We start from the raw sequence: 23,605 nt of genomic DNA on the forward strand, positions 1-23,605 counted from the left end.
GGATTTTCCTTGAGCCTTGGGGTTAAGGCTCTGGTGAATGCCAGAGATAAAAAATTCATAGTAGTTTCGGAGCTTGAGGGCTCTTGGAGAGCAGCTATGAATGTTTAGCCAGCCTCATAGATTTCATATAACATTCAGCAATGAAGCTACTTCTTCAGGGAATCCATTTTCTCCTTGGCCACAAACTCCTTTTAACTATCAGTCTGGGCTTCATGAGTTCAGAGGTCTTTGTGGGTCTTCTGGAGCAGAGATTAATGGGAGAAAAGACTGAGTGGACTCCATGGTATTGGGCAGTGTTAGCCAAAGCACCAACAGACTCACCCTTTGTGTTATTGGTAAAGATCTGACATTGTTGTCATTTGGCTTCCAGAAGAACCAGCTGCTACAGAAGCTCCTGATTTGCCTGAGCCCTTTGATATATATATTCACTTATTTAAAAAAAAAAATCTTACTCAAGATCCAGCCCATGTTCTACTTCTTTGATGAAATAGTTGGGGAATTATTCTAATCCAATATTGCCTGCCCTTTCTGAACTCATATAACACTTAGAATCATCAAATCTTTCACTTGGGAGAACTGTAAGAGGTCATCTGGACCACCTGTTACCTAATATAAGAATCTTCTCTACATCATTATTAAAAGATAGTCAATCAGCTTCTATTGAAAAACCTCCAATAACAGGCAGCTCACTACCTCATGAGGCAATCTACTGCATTTTAGCCAGATTTGTTAGGAAATATCTGTTTCTATAGAAATGAAATTTACCTTCCCAAAACTTCTACCTCTTGGCATTCAAGTCTTCCCTCTGGAGTCTCATGGAATGTATCCAATCCAATTATAGATATATTAAACATTTTGTCCTCCTGAGAGGTCTAAATTAGAACTGTTCCATTTAGTTGGGTATGAAAATAGGGAAAAAACTTTATCTGAACTTATCTGATGGTTTTGAGATCTATGAGTTACTAAGAGATATGTAGCTCAGTGGCCTAGTGGATAGAGCACCAGGCCTGGAGTCAGGGAGATCTGAGTTCAAATTTAGTTCAGACACTAGCTGTGTGACCTTGGGCAAGTCACTTAGCCCTCTTTGCCTCAGTTTCCTCATCTGTAAAATGAGCTGGAGAAGGAAATGACAAAATACTCCGGTATCTTTGCCAAGAAAACTTCAAATGGGGTCATGAAGAACTTTGGATATGACTGAATGAGTATGCATGAAGTGTACAACATTCCAGGAAAAAAGAAGCAAATAGGCAAGCTGTGAGTTGAATAGATCTGAATCACTTACCTCTTTTATCACAGAGGTGAGAGCATTTTTTCAAAGGTAGTACTCTGAGAATGATCAGCAGAACCACAGTTAAAACAAGTACTACTATTACCCCAGGAATCACGAAGTTGCTATCCAGTTCTTCATGGGGTTTCATCTCTGTACAAGGAAATCATCATACGATTTCAGTCCACCAAGTCATTTCTAAACCTTCTGCAGTCTGCTGCTTTCTGGATTCATCTGCCTAGCTGCTGTCTTCATGTGTGAGAGCCAGAAGCAGTGAAAACCAGAGTGGAAAGTCCCAAGGCCCATTGTCATATGGCCCCAGTAGCAGCAACAATCAGACAGTGAGGCCAGGGCAAGTCTTGCCTCACTTTCTTAGATATTTGATCATCTTTTAACATATGTGAGTGTGTGGGCACGGGTAAGCTCCTAAGACTTGGACAGATAATGATGGCATCCATTTTCAGAGTAATATACCACTTGATTGCAAAAGTCTCAAGTTGTTTTGGATTTCTTTTCTCTCCTTCCCCTATTCCTTCCCCTGTTTCTCCCCCATATTTAGTCACTAAGTCCTGAAGACTCCCCAGATTCATCTCCCTATTTTTATTCCCTCTCCCACAACCTTGTCCATTCCCTTACAACCACAGATCTGGACTAATTGTAATAGCTCTAATCTGTTCTCTCAGTGTCTAGTGCCAGCCTACTCTATATGCAGCCAAACGACTAATCCTCTTCAAATACTTTCAAAATGTCATATTTCTGCCCCCCCAGAACTGTAACAACTCCCTCTATTCTACAAGTTAAATTTTAAACTAGTTGCCCTGGACATGTAAGGTCACCACAGTCCTTATATAATCTTCCATTTTCTTTTACATGAACATTCACCTTCAACCAAGTTGGTGTACTCACTGTCTACCAAGGAGATGCCTTCTCACCTTTTGCTTTTTTTTATACCATTCCATTCACCTGAAATGTCTTCCTCGTCCCACTTATACTCTCCTTATAAACTCTATAATTTTCTAGGATCTGATCCATTTTTTCCATGAGGACTTTCCTGATCACTCCAAGGAGAAAGGCCAAGGTCACCCACTGTATCCCTAGCTAGTCATCTTGACTTTCGTCTTGCTGTTAGACTTGGATAACTCTGGAGGCGTGAGTCTGATGACTTTGTACATCTCTGCCTCACTAAAGTCCAATTCACTTGCAAGATGAGACATCATTCTCATTGGCACTCTTTGATAAGAAAGGATGAACACAAAGGAATCACTCCAAAACACAGTGATCTATTTGGCAATTATCATAAACCATCTTAAGATATATCTTGTAGTGTTATTTAACTATTGTCCCTATGAACAAAGGGAATGAGGGGAAGTGTAGTTTTTCCCAGCTAGAAGCAGAGAATAAAGGATGATGGGAGGTGGAGGTTACAGAAAGGAGTTGGGGTCATGGAAGGAAGCCTGGGTATTTTGGAGCCCTGAAGAGAGAGGTCGTGGTAGATGTTTGCCAGTGCTAATGGCCAGTCAATTACAAGGTTAAGGTGCTGCTGCCCTGCCTGAACTGAACATGATCATTAGCAATCAGAGCCTTGTCTGACTGGTTGATCCATTTAAACAGAGGTCATCCTGAACAATTTTGCTTTTTCCTAAACTATCACTGAAATTGGGACCTGGTGACTCTAAACCCTCTCCACTGATGTCCCTTTCTCTATCTCATCATTTCCTGGCTTTGATTACCCTTGGGAGTTCCCTGATCTTTTTATATCTTATTTATTTACTGTTTGTACATTTAAAATTGCTTTTCCTCCAGATGAATATAAGCTGATCTTCACATCATGAGCCAGTGTTTTCAATAAAGGAGTGAACCACACAATGGGGGAGAGACAAAAGGAAATCCCTGGATCAGTAGCCCTAGACTCACCCACAGAACTCTGTCTTTTCATCATGGAACTCTAAGGTTCTCAAATCCCTGTCTTACACAGCTGCTACTTCATATCATGCTTTAGTTCCTCCTTCCAGCTGGGAAAAGTACGCTTTCCATCAGACCCTATTTTCTATCATTGGTTTTAGGCAGTGCAATAGAGTCAAATACTCAGAGCTCCAAAGTCTTATTTCCAAATGCCTGTTGAATAGATATCTTAACCTGGATTTCCATCTGAAGCTCAGCATGTCCCTCTTGCTCAATTGTAAGCTTGTGTAGGTGAGGGAATATATGTTGTTTCAGCTTTGTATCCCTTAATATCCACTATGTAAACCCCAAGCAATTTTCTAGGACTACAAAATGCATAGCAGGTACCATACTGCATTCCTAGTTCCTTCACTGGCAGTTCCCTACACCAAATAAATCATAGCCTGGTCTGGGGGGAAAAAAATTATCATGTAGCACATGTGAATCAGCATTCTTTGGAAGGAGTTGGGTTGTTGGTAAGTCTTCTTACATCTTCCATCACTGTATGAATTTCCTTGACATAATGCAAATTCCTGTTCTTCTGAGTTGTCATTGTACAACTAGAACTTTGTTCTAGTGCTGACTCAAGTTCTTGATCAGTTCACATACCTGAGTTGTGCCCTTAGACTTGGCCTTTTAAAAAAGGAGTTGGATTCAGAGATCATGATGAGCATAGAGAAAAATCATGAGGAAGCTAAACACAGAAATATTGAATGAAGGAATGAGTGAGTGAGTGAGTGAATGAATAAGCATTTATTTGTTTGGAGGAAAGAGACATTAGCATCCACATGACCCTTTCAGGAGATGAACAACTAGACTGAAAAATAGACATATATGCAAATATATGGAGAGTCAAAGACACAGAAAGAAAGAAGGAATCATTGCCAGACAAGAACATCAAAGGAGAGAGGGAACTGGTATTAGATGAAGACATAAGGGATTGGCACTACAGGGAACAACAATTTGGAGAAGCAACCTGGATTTACTCCTTTGCTGGTGTCATGAACAATGTGAATTGTGTAAGTCCCAAGAGAAGATGGGTAATACCAGCAGGAAGTTTGTTTGATTTCCAAGTTTTTTTTTTCTCTGAATGGAGGCTTAAGGAGAAGGAAGTACCAGTCCCAAGACAGCATTATAAATCAGAATGGCAATAAAGATCCTTGGGAAAGGTGGGACCTAACAGAAGGGAAAATTGTCTATGAGCTCGGAAGCATATTCTTTGTGTTTTCTGACAGATTAAATAAATCTGTTCTATAGTAGCAGTAGCTATTTCATTAGTCCACTAGTTAACTGTTTTGTACCTGCATGGGACTTGAGGGACCTTTTAGGAAATGACATTAATCAAATTCTGATGTTACAAGGAGAAACCCTGGGTAAGGGAAAAACCCAAAGAAATTGATCAGAGATCTGAAGACAAATCCAGAGCTATAGTTGTGTGTCTTTAGTTGTTTAGCTTTTCTTGTGTGTATGACATATTTTCCCAAACTGATTATAAGATCTCTGATGGTAAGGATCATTATTTCAGTGCTTAGAATGGTGTGTATATAGCATAGCTCACTTCATATTTGTTTAATGAATAAACATAAAATAAATGCAAAACGAATGGATTCTCATTGGGATCCAGCCTGGATTGTTTACTCCAGGTCCCAATCACCTCCAATACATATAGCAAAGCCCCAAAAGACCAGATCAAGTTCAAGCTGAGATAACTTGTCCTCAGAAGTACAGTACAGAAAACCTCATTGACATGCATTCCCTGAACCCATACTGGTTCAGAATTCAATTGACTTCAGTAGGTTAAGGTGATAGGATCCTTGAACTCAGCTAACTCATATGTCCTTAAGGGGTTCAGGGCCTTCCTAAGAGTAAAATAAAATGTCTAGGCTGAAACCAGATGCCTACATCAGTCAGAAGAGATAAAACTCTTTCCCCATCAAAACATCTGTCTGTCTGAGACAGACCCAAAAAGGTTTAGAGTCTTTAATTACTGTGCCCAGTTCCTGATTGGCCACTCATTCCTCACTGCCTTGAAAATCTGATCACCTGTTTTTTTCAGTCCCGTTTTACTTTTTTATTTTTACTTTTCTGAAAATTTGACATTGATGACCACACCTTCTTTCCTTACTCAGTATTCACTCTTTCCTTGATTTCTATAAAATTGTTCTCTACTGGTTCTCCTTCTTATCTGATTGTTCCCCCCACACACTTTTTCCTTGCAGTCTAAGTGTGAGTACCTTTCAAGACACCTCCTGGTGCTCCTTTCCCTTTTCTTAGTATTCTGCACTGGCAATCCTATTCACTCCTGTGGCCTCAATGATCATCTCTATGCAGGTGACTCCTAAATTACATCTTCCTGCCAAATTTTTACCCAGAGCTCCAAAGTTTTATTTCCAAATGCCTATTGAATAGATATCTCAACCTGGATTTCCATCTGAAGCTCAACACATCCCTCTTGCTCAATTGTAAACTTGTGTAGGTCAGGGAATGTATGTTGTTTCAGCTTTGTATCCCTCAATATTCATCACAGGTACTTAATAAATACTTATTAAGATGAGCTGAGTTGAACTGTTTGCACTGATGTTTTTTTTTCACTATTGATAGGCCTGGCTTTTTACCCATGACAGAAAATTGTTAATGTAATTGTTAACATAATGACAGAATATTGTTACTGTCAAATGTTACTTGCCACTAATTCCTTAATGATCCTAGTAATGTCAGAATTTCAATAATGTCTTTACATTCCTACTCTTAAAAATTACTCTTTATTGGATTGAGCTGTACCACATCCTAAATCCCCCCACCCCCACCCCGCCCAGAGATTTTACCTTGTAAAGGAACCTAGCTTAGCTGAATCTCAGCTTCTAATGTTCTTGCCCCTTTCCATTTGGATTCATGGCATGAAGCGCAAAATAGCCAGAATGAAGTGGTTTTCCTTACCCAGATTTCCAAGGGCCACTGAGGTCTCATGACCAGGCCTTGCTACATCATATCTCTTCCTTCCCTTTCCCTCCCTAAAAATATGGGTCTCTTGGTTGGAAATTCATTGGGCTCTGCACTCATGAGACATCTCCCAGAGTGACAGGTTTGCTACCCTGTTATCTCAATTAAAGACACTTTATTCCTCAACTCACAGCTTTGATTTATTTTAAGACTTGAGACCCTTAATCTTAACTTAAATGTTTGTGTTTACTCTCTATTAAGAATATAACATATAGAAAAAAAAAGATGACATATAAAAGGAATCTTACTTATTTGCAAAGTCTCAGAGGTAAGGAGTTCTACTGGCCCCTGGGTTTTTAGGAAACAGGTGATGTTAATCCAGATAGTAGACTCAGTAATGGGAAGAGATAAGGCAGTGGTAACATAGTAGAGTTGGTTGGTATCATCCTGGGACAGATGTATCTCTCCAGGATACTGGGTTGAGTTTGTAGTCTCTACTATCCAGTAAATCTTCTCAGGCTTTGGATAGCCTTGTTTAGAAGAGCAGGAAAAATTCAATATTTCTCCAATTTCTGCAGTCTTGTTATCAAGCCGGGTTATTTCAGGTTGACTGAAAGGGGCTAAAAACAGAAGTAAGACATTAACATTTTTTTATTTCATTCCAAACCTTGATGCACCTTGGAAGGGAGGGGTAATCATCACTGACCAAAGAGAAGGGAAGAATGGAATTCTTAGGATAACTTAGGATGTACAACTGATGTTGCCAAGACAACAGTGCTGGATTGGGAGTCAGAGGACAAGAATTCAAATCCTAGCTCTATTACTTGCCACCTATGGGACCTGGGTCTCATTTACATTATTTGTAAAATTACCTCTAAGATTTATTCCAGCTCTGAAACTTTGATCCTAGGATTCTAGTAACCCCTCTTTGCTCAGTTCTTTTCAGGAATGGAAGTATGCAAAACTTTTTTTGGGTGGAAGAGAAGTCCTGATGTGTGATTTTGTCAGCATTTGGAATTCCCAGTGAGAAAACTCCCTCTCTGAATGCAGATCAGCAACTATTATACAACTTCTAGTCTTATAGAACAGTGAGAGACTAGTGAGGGAGAGGGGAAAGAGAGACAGGATTTGAACCCAAATCTTCCTGACTCTGAGGTTTGCTTCCTATCCATCCTGTTGCCTCTTATACACAGCATAGGGCTAGATAATAAGATAAAAGACAGGCTTAGGTGACATTTTTGTGGGGAAATGAATATACAGATAAATAGAACCTCTCTGGGAGTCTTATTTTCTATTTCATGAAAAACCATTTGCCTGGGACACTAGAGATTACATTTCACTGGTCTCATAATCCTTTCACTTCCTACTCTCACTAAGTTCACTTTTTCCCTTTTCAAAGAAACCATTTGTATGTCTATAATCATCAACTAGTTTACAGAAACTCTTCCTTAATTCAGAATCTACAACCTGAAGACATCTCACACACACACACACACACACACACACACACACACACACACACACACTCCTCTCTATCCCTAGAAGTCAGATTCTTTGGATCTGGAAGTCAATAGATAATGACTCTGTCTGCCACTGGCAATAATTGATCCTTGACTGTCAATATGTCAACCCTCTTTTCCATGTTTTTTTCCCCTCTGCAAAGATTTCTTCCAGCTCTAAATTGTTGTTCAGTTGTTTCCTCCTCTTTGACATCCCATTTCGGGTTTGCTTGGCAGAGATACTGAAGTGGCTTGCCATTTCCTTCTCCAACTCTTTTTATAGATGAAGTAACTGAAACAAATGGGGTTAAGTGATTTGCCAAGGGTCACATAGGGAGTAAGTGTCCAAGCCAGATTTGAACCCAGAAGGATGAGTCTTTCTGATTTTCCAGGCCCAGTGTTCTATCCACTGTTGGAGCCCAGGGCTCTAATGCTTAATAGCTTCCCCCTTTCAGCTCTAAATGCTTAGTCCTAGAAGGTGGAAATTATAATACCTTTCATTTCCTGGAGAACCTTGGAAATATCTATAATGTCCTTTATGCTGCATAGAGCTATATCAATAGGAGATCTTATTTAAAAACTATTGCTTTGCCCCCAGTTAGAGATGGGTAACTTCTGGCCAAGAGAGGTGCCTTTTCTGTTGCTCTCAGTTTGGGTCACAAGGGGTTAATCAGTGACCTCCATCAGAGGGTAGAAAGGAAGTCTTAAATTAGTCCAATGTGCAACTTGCTAGGCACTCCAATGACATATCTAGAAGGGTGAAAGGACTGAAAATACTGGTTCCAAAGGGGACCAAAAGACCATAAAACATTATACCAAGCTAAGGTATTATGAATTGTCCTGTTGACCAAAGTGGGGCTTTGTTTAACTATCTGTGTATTTCCATCTAACCACAACTGCTTTTGTTCATTTGACTGCTGAGTGATTTGGCATGTCAAATGGTTAAAAAGCTCCATGGACTTTTGGTGTAATTGAATCCCTGAATTCACCTCCAGTGGACTTTCTGGAAATCTCTCTGCTTTGCCTTTGCTTTTATAAGCCTCACCACATAGCACCCAAGAACTACAAGTGACTACTTACCAAGGACAGATAGCTGAAAAGATAGTTGGTGGATGATAACTAATCCCTTGGGGCCAAGATGTTGGACAAAACATGTACACTTCCCCTGGTCCGTAATCTGAACATTCAGAAGATGTAAAATCCAAGTGGTTTGGTTAAACTTGGTACGGTTAATGTAGTTGGCATGAACGTGGATTTGCTTTTCTCTTCCACGATATAGCTCATATAGAACATCATCTCTGGCACCTTGCCAAAATATTACTAATTCTTCCTGGCTGAAGTTTTGAGGATTCTTGAAATCACAGGGCAGGTTTGCAGTCTCATTGTAAAAAGCCTCAACCTCTGACTTTGTGGCATTGGCAACTAAATTGGAGGAGAGAAAGACAGATATAAGAAAAGGAAACAAACGAAAACTCACTTTCATTTATCCATAATAAATACATAGACACCTCACCGATGTCAGTATAAATAAATGAAACCGATCCACCAGGGTTTAAATAGCAGCACAGGTAGGGTTGTGCTAGGGGACAAAAATGCCTATGGGGTCAGCAGAGAGCCAGACATAGGTGTGTGGAGCTGCTTAACATGATACTCTTTGCATAGGATGTCTTTGCATAGGATACCCAGACCAACCCTGAGTACAGTTTCTGAGAACAGAGGCCTTAGGACCCAAGAAAGGGAGAACTGCAGGAGGAGGGAGGGCTATGAACTGGAATCAGAAACTCTTAATAGTAATTTCCTTTATTATCCTCACTGATCTGGTTAAAGCGAAGAGGTGGGTTTGGGGAACTTATAGGAAATGAGTACTTGGAAAACTGATACAAACAAAAGTTTTATTATTTGTCGAAGCAAGCAGGCGAAAAAAAGAAAAAACCTCCACATATACATCGTATGGCAATATAAACAGATATGGGGTTTTGCCCTATAGATGCAAGAAACTCATGCAGCACAAGGGGGAGGGAGGGAGTTTTGTTAGGAAGGAAACATGTGAGAAATTAGAGTTCAAGTATCAAAGTTATATACCCTAAAATAAGTTTGGCAGAGAGCAGATCATCAGAGTCAGATGTGGGGAGGGGAGCTGCATTTCTAATCAGATACAGATGTGATAGAGAAGTTTTGGGGGTTCATTTATAACCACCAGGCTTCGGTGACTTCTAGTAAGCGGGAATTTCTTTATTGCAACCAGAAACTGAGAGTCTGAGTCTGAGCTGACAATCTGAGGCAGCAGGAGGAGAATGACTCAGATTGGAGCAGGTGGTCAGAAGTTTTATCCAATCAGAAGCTTCAACCATTAAGCGCCTGACCAAGGGTTAACAAAGATCAAAACAGTGGAAAAGTACAAACATGTCTGTTTGTCTATGCCCATATCACTTACAGTCATTAAGCCAACTTAACCTAAATAACTAATAACATTTTTATAACAATAAACATCAAACATAATAACGTTTGCAATTACCACATAATTATTTTTTTATTTTAAGGGGGGAAAATGGAAGGGGTGCAAATCCAAGATCAAACCAGGAAGCAACACATTACCAACTCTAATGGGAAGGAAATAGGCATCGAGGAGAAGGGGTAATGACATAATCCAAAAAATCCAGAACTGGGAATACAGTTCAAAACAAAAGGCTCAAAGGACACTACTGTGTCAAAATCAAGTCTCCTGGATGGAGCAGAAAGGAGCTGCTGGTGAACCATAGCTGTTGAGCTACCAACAAGGACAGAGAACTTTGATTGACCAGGGCAGAGGGAATATTTCACACCTGCAGCCCCACCTTCTAAGAAGAGTGACTGCAGTCCGTGACTCAGGATCTGCAGGCCCAGCACACACTCCTCTACAGGTGGAGGTTACAAAAAATCTACGCTCTTTTCACCAGACCCATGAAGCATCAGTGTAAAGTCAAGTCTTTGAAAGACAGAGGAGTAGGAAACTCATGTTCAGATACTCTAACTATAAAAATTGACTTCCCAGCCATTGCACACACAATTCATCACTCGTATCTGAAAGACCTTCCTCCATTTCACTTTCCTTTTGTGGTATCTCTGGCTTCTTTCCTTCCTTAGGGTTCCACTTCCTATGTGAGGCCTTCCTAATCCCAACTCCCAGGAATTAACACTCTTTCCCCATTAAATTATTTTAAATTTAACTTGTTGGCTTACTTATATACATATTCTATCTCTCCAGTATAACATAAGCACCTTCAACAAAGAGAAGTTTTGTCTGTTAGCTCTGTGCCTGGAACATCATACATACTTTATATATGTCTTTTGAGCTGAATCAGAAATTATGTTGGGAAATCTGTGAGTCTGATGGTTGCTTTGAGACCAAAAGTTCTTTTATTTGCCTCATGGCTTAGCAAGAAAGGAAATGTTTATAACACCCAGACTTGAAGGAGTTAGTGAAATGATGTCAAAAACCTTAGAAAGTTAGCATGTTCTTACCTAAAAGCGTGGCCATCATTGACAAAACAAGTATTTTCCAGTTCATAGTACTGTCATTAAGGAAAGGAAAGTGAAAATAGGTCAGAAATTAAACATTGAATCTTCATCTTCATTTTAAAAAATGAAAAGAAGATACTTGAAGCCTTTTGGATTATAACTGGGAAGGGACAAAGATAGAACATTCTAATTTATATTGAGAAATTAGACCTGTTTCTTTTTGAGTTCACTTGACTCAACCAAGTAAAATGTCATACAGAGCCTTATAAACACATAGCCATTATGAAATCTACTGTTGGGAGTAATAAACTTTCCATCATGATTAAATCTTCGAAAGGACATTGGGTAACTATTTTTCAGTGACGTTATTGAAGGAATTCATGTCGGTCAAGTCCACCAACTTTGAGTCTTTCCCAACGTTAAAATCAGTCTGTTAGGCTATAATGATAATGATTGGGGCTTTGTTTTGTTTCTTGGGGGAATATCTTAATCTGTCTTTTCATCAGTATAGATAATTCCCAGTGTGGAAACTCCCTCCAACAATGCAGATTGGCAACTTGCCTATAACTTAGAGTTGTTTAGGGTACTTAGACTTCAAATGTCTTGTACTAGGTCATATAGCTAAGCTATCTCAGAGGTACCACTACCTTGTCTCTCCACTATCATTATTATTAAGTCTTGTTTAAATAAAGTACTCTTCTGATATCTCATTATTGCATGGAGATGATTTTGGATGCTTAAAGGACCAACAGAGCTCTATTGCTGGAGGGTCCTATCAAGCTGGAAAGATCAGGAAAGTGCAAAAAGGGGACTTACTACATGTTGCTTATCCAAGGATCAGTCTAACTGGGTTCAGACCAAGGGATGAATTTTTTCAGCCAGTAGAAATCCATGAAGAACTGTCTGCTTCAGCACAGAAGGAACACCTGCCCAGAGATGAAATTGCAGATACTTAAAGCTGAAGTAATAAAATCATCTTCATAAAAGGTAATTTTATATAGCACTTAAAAATTTGCAAAACACTTTACACATATTATCTCATTTTCCCAAAAACAACAAGAGGTAGGTGCTGTTATTATCATCATTTTAGAGGTATGGAAACTGAGGCTGAGAGTACTTAAGTGACTTGCCCAGGGTCACAAAGCTAATAGGTCTCTGAGGAAGGATTTGAGTATAGGTCTTACTAATTTCACATCCAGAGGTCTATTGACTATAACCAACTGCCCAGAGTAACAACACTGATTATAATAATTACAATAACAGTAGTTAATATCATTATTATCTCATTCTTCATGGAGCAAAAAGCTTTTAAAATACAAAGATCTGACCTAGAAAGTTAAAATCATGTGGGAAGAGGATGAGGTACACAAAATCCCTATTGTCCTGTCTTCTATTGGAGTTGTGCCAAAGATGCTTTCAGTGACCTTGAAGAAGCTGGGTTTACATCCTAACCCTTTTATTGAACCATTAAAAATCAGTGATTCTATTGTCCTTTGAAACAGTCCGTAGAACACTAAATATATAAGAATGGCAAATTAGCTAGTTGGCCTGGGATGGTTTCTATCTGAACCCCATTAAAAACTAAGTGAGATAATAATAGAAGATACTCTATTTCAGGAAGAAAGACATAGGTTCAGGACCTGCCTCTGATATATATTGGATGTGACCCTGGGCAAGCCACTGAATTTCTCTGCCTCCAGGCAACCCTATAAGACACTATGGTACAGAGTAGTTGCCCATTTCTACACACATGAAATCACAAGTCCAATGACTTCACCCCCCCCAAAAAGTAGAGGGTATGTTTTGGGCAGCAATGGCAAATCCAGCAGGATGTAAGAAAGATTCTATTTTGGAGGGCTTGGACAACCCAGCAGAGGCATTAAGATATTATTTCCTATGGAAACCAAATAGTAGTGGAAAAATCATTGAATTTTGAAGCCAGAGGACCTGGGTCTGAATCCCTGCTCTATTACTCACTTACACTGTGACACTGAACAAACTACTTGACCCCTCTGGGCTGCAATTTCCTCATCTGCAAAACAAAAGAGTTAAACTAATAGACAAATCTTAGAGAAGAGACAGGAGTCAATGAAATTCTTTTTGAGCAAAAGAAGTGACTAGATGACAGCACTGCTTCAAAAGTACGAAAAACCCAACTGTCCACAGCAGGACAGGAACCCAGAGTAGGAGACTGCTCTATCAAAGTTTGAGATGGTTAAGAGCCTGAACTAGAATTGCAGTCAGGGGAGTGAAGAGGGATGGAAAGATAAGGAAGATGCTTTGAAGAAGAAGGAAAGAAACCAATCTGGTGATTGGATATTCATTTCAATAGAAATTTTTGAGTGCCTACTATATACATGGCCCCATGCTAGGTACAGAGGATATAAAAAAAAAAAAAAAGACCTTCATCTTTTTTCTACTCCATTCTGTATCATGAGCAAAACAAACTTCAACTTTGGAGGTTTGATCCTGAAGAGGAGATTGCAAAGAAAAAATAAAAGACAGTAAATGAAGGGGAGGGGTGCTCATCAGTTAAGAAATGGCTGAACAAATTGTGCTATATGAGTGTGATGGAATATTTGTCATAACCTAAGGGAAAAAAAAAATAAAAGATGTTTTCAGAGAATCCCAGATATATAAATTGATATAGAGAGGAGCGAACAGAAATAGGAAAACAGTTTAAACAGTAACAAGGTACAGAAAAACAACTTTGAAAGACTTAAGAACTCTAATCATAGCAAAGAACCCTGTCCACAAAGGACCTATGAAGGGCACTGTCTACCTCCTGACAGAGAGGTGATGGACTCAAGGAAAAGGAAGACATGGACCTTTGGACTTAGCCCTCCTGTGAATTTGTTTTGCTTAACTCTGCTTATTGACTCTGAGGGATTTTTTTTCTCTTTTCAAAGTTGAGAGTGGGGATTAGCAGTGGTGGTGCCTCCCTCCCCCCCAAAAAAAGAAAGGACATAGAAGTATCTTTTAAAACACATCAAAGCATGTCCAAAGGGCTATAAAATCATGTATACCCTTCAACTCAACAAGATCACAACAAAGACTATAGCCCAAAGAGATTAAAAAAAAGTAAAAGGTCTTATAGGTACAGATATATCTTTAGCAGTTTTTTTTTGTGGTGACAAAGAATTGGAAATCAAGGGTATTCCCCATCAATTGGGAAATGGCTGAACAAGCTGTGATATGTGGTTGTGCTGGAATACTGTTGTGCTCTAAAAAATAAGGAGCAGGATGCTTTCAGAAAAATCTGGGAAGATTCACAAAAACTGATGCAAAGTGAAACAAACCTGAACACTGTACACATTAAGAGCAATATTATATAATGGTCAACTGTGAATGACTTAGCTATTCTTAGCAATGCAATGATCTAAGACAATTCTGAAAGACATGATAAAAAATGCTATCCACCCCCAGAGAAATAATTAATGGAGTCTAAATGCATTATCAAAGCATACTTTTTTAATTTTCTATAATATTCTTGGGTTTTTTGGTCTGCATTTGTTATTGTTTTGCAACATGACTAATACTGATATGTTTTGCATGATAGCACATGTAATTGCTTGCCTTCTCAAGGAAGGGGAGAGGTAGGAGGAAGAAAGAATATGTAACTCAAAATTTTTTAAATGCATAATTTTTATAGCAAATAATATTTTATTTTTTCAATTACATTTTCAACATTCATTTTTATAAGATTTTGAGTTCCAAATTTTTCTCCCTCCCTTTCCCTCTCCTCCCCTGTCCCCAAAACAGCAAGCAATCTGATATAGGTAATACATGTACTATCAGGGTTAAACATATTTCCGCGTTAGTCATGTTGTGAAAGAAGAAATAGAGCAAAAGAAAAAACCATGAAAAAATCAAAAAACAAAAAAGTAAAAATAGTATACTTTGATCTGCATTAAAAGTGAATGTTAAAATTTTTTGTTTACATGTAATTGAGAAAAATTGAAATAAAAATTAAATGTAAAAAATACACAGAAGAAAAGAAGAAGTTTACACAAACTGGACAGCTTTGAAATATATTGAATTTATTATATACATGTATATATATTATGTAAGTGCGTATTTAAAATCAAGCGGTATGGAATAGAGATTCACTGTTTCATACTATCTTCTTTTATGATCCACTTTGTAGGTGGAAATGCTCACTTCCTTTGTCTGGACGTAAGTTGGAATTTTTAGAAAGAAAGGGGAAAAAGATATATTTCCTGCCATCGATGCCACTACAATCTACTTTGGGGATAAAATGTGTACACAAATAATTAACTAAAAAATATCTGAGTGACCTGAAGGATTCATGAAAGGAGGGATTGCTTGTAGTTGGCAGGGTCAGGGAATGGAAGGGGTGGCACCTGATGAGGGCCTTGAGGAGAAAGATTTTGACAAAAGGATGGAAGGAGTCTGTTCTGCACATATGTGATGGCAGATAAAGTCACAGAGGCATGATGAACTAGAGAGGTAACATGCAAATCATTTTGGCTAAAGGTGAGCATGGCCAAAAGGGACACTTTAAGAAACATTTTTGGAAAGGCAAGTAGGAACTAAATTGTGGAAAGCCTTGAATGTCAGGCTTAGGAATCCACATTTTCTTTATTAAGTAATAATAAACCATGGAAGGGTATTTTGGTTTATTTGTTTTGTTTTCGTTTCATTTTTTAAGCAGGGAGGCAGCCTGGTGAATCCTATGCATTAGGAATTACTTGGGCACTGGCGTGAAGGCCATTTCCAGTATTCCTGATCTAGGTCTTGCTACCAAACTCAGATGGCTATGAAGGGCAGAGTGAGGCTGGTGACTTTGCACTGCCTTGCCTCACTTAAATCCAATTCACTTGCAAGTGAAGACATTACCTTCCTCAGGTCATCAGTCCTCTTTCAGACAAACAACATCAGGATGATGCACTAACTGAACATGGAGGGAGGAACTGAGAACTAGGCAGATGACTATTACACCTGATTTCTCATCCTGACTCAAGCAAAACTTTCCCCTGTTCCCCTGGCCACTGGCAAAGTTGCAGTCCATTTCCATTTCCTAGTCTCAGAGCTGTGGACCTGAAGTCTGAAGACAGCCTCAGACCCTTACGTGACACAGGGAATCATTTTACCTCCTCTATGTCAGATTCCTCATCTGTAAAATGGGGACAACAATATCAACCTCCCAGGATTGTTGTAAGAATCAAATGAGCTAATATTTTCAAAGCATTTTGCAGGATAAATGGTCACATATTAGCTATATTATTTTCATATAAAATAATTTAAAATAAATAAATAAATAAATAGAAATAATAAATAGTATAATACAATATAATTTTATATTATATATAACATATATAATACATAACATTAAAATATAAAAATATAATATAATAATAAAATTAAATAACAGATGTAATGTATAACATAATGTAATATAATACAATATAATAATAAAGAATATAAAAAATAAAATAAAAATTAGTGTATCATTATTAGTCCTAACTTAGTTCAGATTGAACTGTATTCTTGATTTGGTTTCCCCAAAACTCTAAGGAACAAGTCTCTAATGGCATCCTGCACCCAGAAACCTTTTTTCTATAAACTTTCTTCTCTTTTTGATCTTTTCCTCCTACCTTCCTAATCACTGAGCATATCAGCACTTAGCAATGTAAATTACCCAAGCACTTCGAGAGTGAATGCTATCACATCAACGCAGTTTTTTAGCATTAAAAATGAAACTTTCATTTTTGTTGTTGTTCAGTCATCCTGTCCACCTCTTCATGACCCCTTTCTGGGGTTTTCTTTGCAAAGATACTGGAGAAGTTTGCCATCTCCTTCTCCAGCTCATTTTATAGTTGAGGAAACTGAGGTCAACAGCATTAAGTGACTTCTCCTGGCTGACACACAGCTAGTAAGTGTTTAAGGATGGATTTAAATTCAGGTCTTCCTGACTCCAGGCCCATCTCTATACCCTGCACCACCTTGATTCCCAAACTTCATTTACTGGATGATAAGAGCAAGGTTTAGGATAAAATTCAGCTTTTCCTTATAGCCAATGACCAGGGTTGTGGATCAAAGGTGTGGACTTGATCGTCCCCCTCCCATGTAGATTAACTAACTCATTCTGGGAACATCATTTAGTCCTGCTGTCTGGATTGCCTGGATTTAGTCTCCAAAAGCTGGTTTCAGTAGGGAAAGAACACTGAAATGGGAGACAGGAGTCTCTGCATCTAGTCCTGGCTTTGTCACTCATTACTTATGTGACCCAGAGTAAGTCACTGTACCTCTGGGCCTCCATTTTCCCCTCATTAAAATGAGGTGGTCGATGTTCAGCTGTGAAGATTGTAAGCCCACAAGGTGAAGAAACCTGGAAGGCTGAGCTACATTGTACAGAAACCACTCCAGGGATCAATGGGAAAACAATGAAAGGAAACTATACCCTGCTCTGTTCACTGAGCCTTGTAAAATGTTGGTGGGGACAGGGCAGTTAAGTTTATACAAAACTTTTCACTCAGTATTCTTCCTGCAAGTTGCATTCTGCAGTTAAGAACTGCTCCCACCGACACTATGTGTTTGTCCTTCATTGCCAAAGAAGACCATGACATCAGAGAAATGATGACATGACTTGCACTTGACTTTGTTTTGAGTGAGGGATGGCTGTGCAGGTCACTAGCCTCACTTCTCCTCCAGAGCCATCTGAATCCAGTGACCAGATATTCATCAGGATGACTGGAGATGACCCAGGATGAGGCAATTGAGGTTAAGTGACTTACCCAAGGTCACACAGCTAGTGAGTGTCAAGTCTCTGAGGTGAGATTTAAATTCAGGTCCTCCTGACTCCTGCACTGGTACTCTATCCACTGCACCACCTATCTACCCTTCCCACTGACACTACTTCAAAGCAGAAAGAAATATTGCAGCCAATATTAATAAGAGGAGTAGTTGGGTAGCTCTGGAGTCAGGAAGATCTGGGTTCCAATCTGGCCTCAGACACTTACTAGGTGAGTGACCCTGGGCAAGTCACTTAACCCTGATTGCCTGTGGGGGTGGGGAGGGGGAAGTGGAAGAAGAAGAAGAAAGAAAACAACTTTTCTCCAGATAATGATCAGAGGGGAGGGTGAGGGAAATGAAGGCAGCCTCATGAGATTGCCACTCCTAGTTGTGCTGGTCTTTTCCCACCCTGGGCCCCACCCATACCTCATATAGATGCTCTGCAGTTACTTTTGGGGGTTCTCCCCTCAACAGTGATTCAACTGGTTTTCCCCAACCTCCCAGTGAGGAGAGAGGGTTGAGAATTTTCCCTGCTCTAGTGATTTTAACAAGAGAGGATGGGTAGCATGGGATGGGGGAAAAGACCAGAACTATTTCTACCTTCAGAAGAATGCAAATTCCAGGAAGAATACTGAGTGAAAAGTTTTGCATATACTTAACTGCCCTGTCCCCACCAACAACCTTAGATACCATTTTAACTTAATCTCAATCACAAATACATACCACAGGATGCATTGATCAACAATACTTTTTATGGACTCCATCATCCCTCCAAAGCTAGAAATCAATTAAAAAAAGCTAAAAGGGAAAAATATTAACTGTAGAAGGGTAAAAGAAGGGCACTTGAACAATATGGCTGAATGAGAAAGCATGGCTAAACCTAGCTTCCTTCCATTATCTAAAAATATCAAGAATGTATGAGAATAAATGAGCAACAACAACAAAGAGTAGCTAGAAAACTCTCATAACAAGAAAAATTTAATAGAAAACCAATTACAAGAAAAATGAGAAAAGGATGACTCAAAGCCCCTTAAGGAAAGGGAAATACTACAGACATTGACATTAACACCCTCAAATACAATAACAGCAAAACTGTAAGAACCTCCAAAATGGATCAGAAAAGCCAGAAAATAAAAGATGAAAAAATAAGGGTAGAAATGAGAGCTGTCAAAGAAAATATTTTAAAAAATAAATAACAGAGTGGAGAATTTGGAGGAAATGACAGAATCTCTTCAAAGCAACAGCTTCTCTGAAAAAGGGAACAACCAAGCTGGAAGTCAAAATGCCGTGGTGGATGAAAAGTAGACAGAACACAAGAGGTTATGGGTAAGAAGCAATAGCTATTTTTTATATATTTTGTGGACTAGAATGCATATTTCCTCATTAGAGAACAAACATTTTGAGTCAGAGAAAAGTTTTTAGGGCAGGAAGAAGAAGGACCTGCCTGGTCACGTTCAAGAAGATAGAAGGTTGAAGGTTTTTCTAACTCAAAAAGAAAGAAGATTGTCAAGTCAGCAATAAAAAAGTTGTTTTTTTTTAAGGAAGTGAGGCAGTCATAATTAGGTTGTCAAGTCAGCACTAAAATAATCTCTTTTTAAAGGAAGTAGGATGTCATAATTAAAATGTATTAAGTTTACAAGTAAGAGGCAGCATAGTATAATGGATAAAAAGCTCACTTCAGAGTCAAGAAGACCTGGGTTTAAGTCCTGTCTCTGATAATCAAATTATTTGATCTCTCAGTGCCCCAGGCAACTCTCTTGTAAGGTTATTTTTAGGGTTATATTAAGTTGCAGATCTGCATTGGTAGAAGGTTTTTCTTCACTAGAACTCCCTTACACTAATGAAAGTACAGGTCTGAACCAAAATTTAAAAAAAAAAAAATCAGATGGGAAGAAAGCAAGAGTTCTCTCTCTATAAGCCAAAGGTTTGAGAATAGAATCTGCAAAATCATTCTCAGAATCATAGATCTTCTGAAAAATAGAACAAAATTTAAAGTCCAAATACTATACTTGAGGAAATCATAAAAGTTACTTTAAAGTAGAGGAAATAGAAAGCAGACTATAGATTGATACAATTCACAGATCGCCAATAAAGATGATTCCCCAAGCCTAACTAGTAATTGATGTAGCATGTTTCTGAACATTGAACAACAAATATTTCTGACTGCCAGGAAAAAGAAAAAACAAACTTTTTACTTCTTGAAGAAAAGCAATAAAGATAATTTAAGGCTACACTAGGTCAAAAGAAATCAAAGGAAAATTTAGAATAGGATATTTTGCAAGGCAAAAGAAATTGTTTCACAACTCCAGATTACATATCCTGCAACCTTCAGCTTAATCAAGAATGAAAGTTAGACTTTCAGGAAAATGAAGATTTTGAAGAATTCTTTTGCAGGAAAGCACAGGTAAGAAGGACATTGATATTCTAACTTATAAACATAAGAAAAATAAACAAGCACAATTAGCACAAAAAAAATGCAATTAGTGCAATGCTTATATGCTTTTTAGGGCAAGATGACTTTTTTTTTAAACTAACAGTTTTTAGGTCCATTGAAATGAGAGAAAATCTATAGGAAAAATTTAAAGAATGTCCAAAAAATTAGAAGGAAGAACAGAGGGAAAATTGACTTAATCTTTTCTGAACTAGATTCCACATTTCCTCATTAGGGAACAAATATTCTGAGTGTGAAAAAGCACACTCAGTAGGTCTTTAAGGCAGGGAAAAGAGGGACCCAGAGATGCCGTCTTGCCAGGTCAGCTTCAAGAAAATATTAAGTTGAGAGTTTTTCTATTTCAAGAAGATACAAAGTTGAGAGTTTTTCTATCTCAAGAAGATAAGAAGATTGAGAGTTTTTCTGTCTCAAGAGAGAAGGTTGTGGATTTTTCTATCTCTGTGTTGGGGTTGGGGAGGAGTGTTAGACTGGAGAAGAAGCTTTGAGAGAATAGGGAAAGAACCCTGGGAAGTGGTACCAGGTTAGGGAGAATGGGAATTGAGTATCCAGCCTGTAAAAGGATGCCCTGGGGACGTTTTTGGTCTCTGCCTTTAGAGAATGGGAAGATTGAAGGGAAGACACTTCAGGAGACCTTCTCTAAGCTGGGCTTCTATTTCTCAGCACCACCTTCCTCCCCAGGAAAGAGTCCATGTCCCAAGTGTTTTCTGGTTCTGAAGGTGGATAGACAGGGAGACATAGGTTCATAGGGATGAGACAAGTCTTTTAATAGATAGGTGATGACTGACTCTGTATTTGGAAACGTATATATTCTCTGAGTGTATACTCACCTTACCATGCAACATGGCCTCCTTATGAATTCATATTTCTGGAAATGAGCCCCCAAAAATGAATATTAAAAAAATAAGTTGAAGAGAGATATGAGAGAGATCCATAATCACACTAACAGACTGGATACAAATGAAAGTAAAATTTTCTTCATCCTACTTTGAATGAGAGAATAAAAACACATAAAACCTACAAGAAATAATTCAAGAGCAGGGGAAAAGAATAATGAAGAGGATGAATTAAATGATTTTTTCTTGGAAAAGGTGAACAACTCGAAGTTTCCACCCATCGGACTGGAGGAATTGACAAAAAGAAAAAAAGGAAAATGACAAATGTTAAGAGGGGCTTTGGAAAAACATGCTACTCACTGCCTGACAGAGAGGTGATAGACTCAAGATGTAAAATAAGACATATTTTCTTGGACCAGTGTGAGAATTCATTTTTGCTTGACTATGCATATTTGCTACAACATATTTTCTGTTGTTGTTGCTATTATTTTTAATGGGGAGGGACAAAAAATAAACTTTCGTTTATTGAGAAAAATGAAATAAAAATCAATTGGAAAAAAATTACTATAAGTGAATTCCATTCAGAGTGGAGCAGGATCCCAAAATTTGGGTCTTTTCCCCAAATCTGGGTGCATTGAGATGCTGTTGGTAGAGTTGTGGAATGGTACAGACATTCTGAAAAAAATTTGGAACTATGCCTTCAGAGTCACTAGAATGTATATATATATATATATACACACATATATATATATACACACACATATATATGTATATATATTGAGCAAGCAATATCATTTCTACACCTATCAAAGAGATCAAAAAAGGAGGAAAAGAACTCATATTTACAAAAGCACTTATAGCAGTTCTTTTGTGTGGTGCCAAAGAACTATATACAAAGGAGGCAGTGTCCATCAACTGAGGAATTGTGCCATATATAAGAAATTATGAAAAGAATGGTTTTGGAGAAACATTAAATGGTTTGCATGAACTAATACAGAGTGAAGTAAGGAGAGCCAGAAGAACCATTTATTCATTAAAATTGTAATGACAAATAACTTTGAAAGGTTCAAGAACTCTGATCAAAGCAATGACCAACCACAATTCCAGAGGTCTCGTGATGAGAATTAATGGAGTCAGAACACAAAATTCTCCTAAAGTCTAGATCCGATCATGTTCTTCTTATACCCAATAAATTCCACTGGCTCCCTTTTGCCTCTGGAATCAAATGTAAGGTCCTCCTTTAAAATCTTTTGAGCCTAGCCTAATTCTGTCTTTCTAAACCTTATTATACATTTCTCCCTTTCTTGCACTTCACAGTTCAGCCAAACTGACCTTCTTGCCATTCATAACACATGGCATTTCATATTTTGTATCCAAAATTGGATACTTGACTGTTCATCTCCCATGTGTGGAATGTGATCCTTTCTCACCTCCACCTCTTAGAATCCCTTATTTTCTTCAAAAATTTGTTCAAATTGAACTATTCTACGTGAGCTATTTTCATGTATCTCCACTAGTTGTCCACGCCTTGCCCTCTCAAAATTACTTTATGTCTATTTTCCTGTTTTTGTTAGTGTTCAGTTGTTTCAGCTGTATCCAGCTCTCCATGACCCTATTTTGGCAAAGATACCAGCTGGGTTGACCATTTCCTTCTGTAGCTCATTTTTCAGATGAGGAAACTGAGGCAAACAGGATGAAGTGATTTGTCCAGGTTTACATAGCTACTAAATTCATAAAGGCAGATTTGAACTCAAGAAGATGAGTCTTTCTGCTTCCAAACGCAGTGCTCTATCCACTGTACCACCTAGTTTATTTTCTATGAATATCTAATATATTTTTGTCTTTGCACTCTCAGCCTGTTATTTGGGGGGCCTATACTGGAGAATACCTCTTCCACTTGGACTCTTCAATGGCCATCCTCCATGACAGCGTCAGACATCTTTGTTGAGCATCCGTCTCTTTGTTTTATATCCCACATGACAATAATCAGAAGGTCATTGAACAGGATTGTTTTAATTGCCTCCTAATAAGACTAGTTTCATTAAAATCTGAGCTCAAATATCACCTTCTCCATGAGCCCTTTCCCAATGGCCCCAAACACTAGTGCCATTTCCCTCTTTTCCCTTTCCCAATGACTTTGCATTTATTTTGCATATACTTAAGATCATAGACTTAGTTCTAGAAAGGTCCTTTGATGTCATTGAATCCTTCATTTTTCAAATGGGGAAACTGAGGCCTAGAGAGGTTAAATGACTTGCCCAGAAACTAGTAAGTGTTGAAGGTAGGAGTCATACCTGAATATTTAAATTAGTCTTGTTCTTTATGCTATCTGACAATGTCATTTTAGTACAGAGTGATCTCAATCACAATGCACCATATAATGCAGTAGTGATCAATGATAACAGTAAGGACACATGAC

At 38.3% G+C, this 23,605-nt stretch overlaps 1 protein-coding gene across 3 annotated transcripts in view; it reads right to left on the reverse strand.

Moving 5' to 3' along the window:
• The window catches only part of CD86 (CD86 molecule), a 161,553-nt gene that overhangs the window by 11,988 nt on the left and 125,960 nt on the right, over nucleotides 1-23,605 (reverse strand). For 2 of the 3 annotated variants that reach the window (XM_072613829.1, XM_072613828.1), the window contains exons 2-6: nucleotides 11,962-12,071; nucleotides 11,149-11,198; nucleotides 8,728-9,069; nucleotides 6,457-6,768; nucleotides 1,283-1,420 (exon numbers count right to left, since the gene is read on the reverse strand). In XM_072613829.1, coding sequence (XP_072469930.1) covers nucleotides 1,283-1,420; nucleotides 6,457-6,768; nucleotides 8,728-9,069; nucleotides 11,149-11,198; nucleotides 11,962-11,966 — 847 coding nt within the window. In that variant the 5' untranslated portion in view covers nucleotides 11,967-12,071. The remainder of the gene's footprint in view (nucleotides 1-1,282; nucleotides 1,421-6,456; nucleotides 6,769-8,727; nucleotides 9,070-11,148; nucleotides 11,199-11,961; nucleotides 12,072-23,605) is intronic. The other variant, XM_072613830.1, reaches the window with a different exon arrangement.

This window comes from Notamacropus eugenii, chromosome 5, assembly GCF_028372415.1.
Source record: "Notamacropus eugenii isolate mMacEug1 chromosome 5, mMacEug1.pri_v2, whole genome shotgun sequence".
Classification (NCBI taxonomy): domain Eukaryota; kingdom Metazoa; phylum Chordata; class Mammalia; order Diprotodontia; family Macropodidae; genus Notamacropus; species Notamacropus eugenii.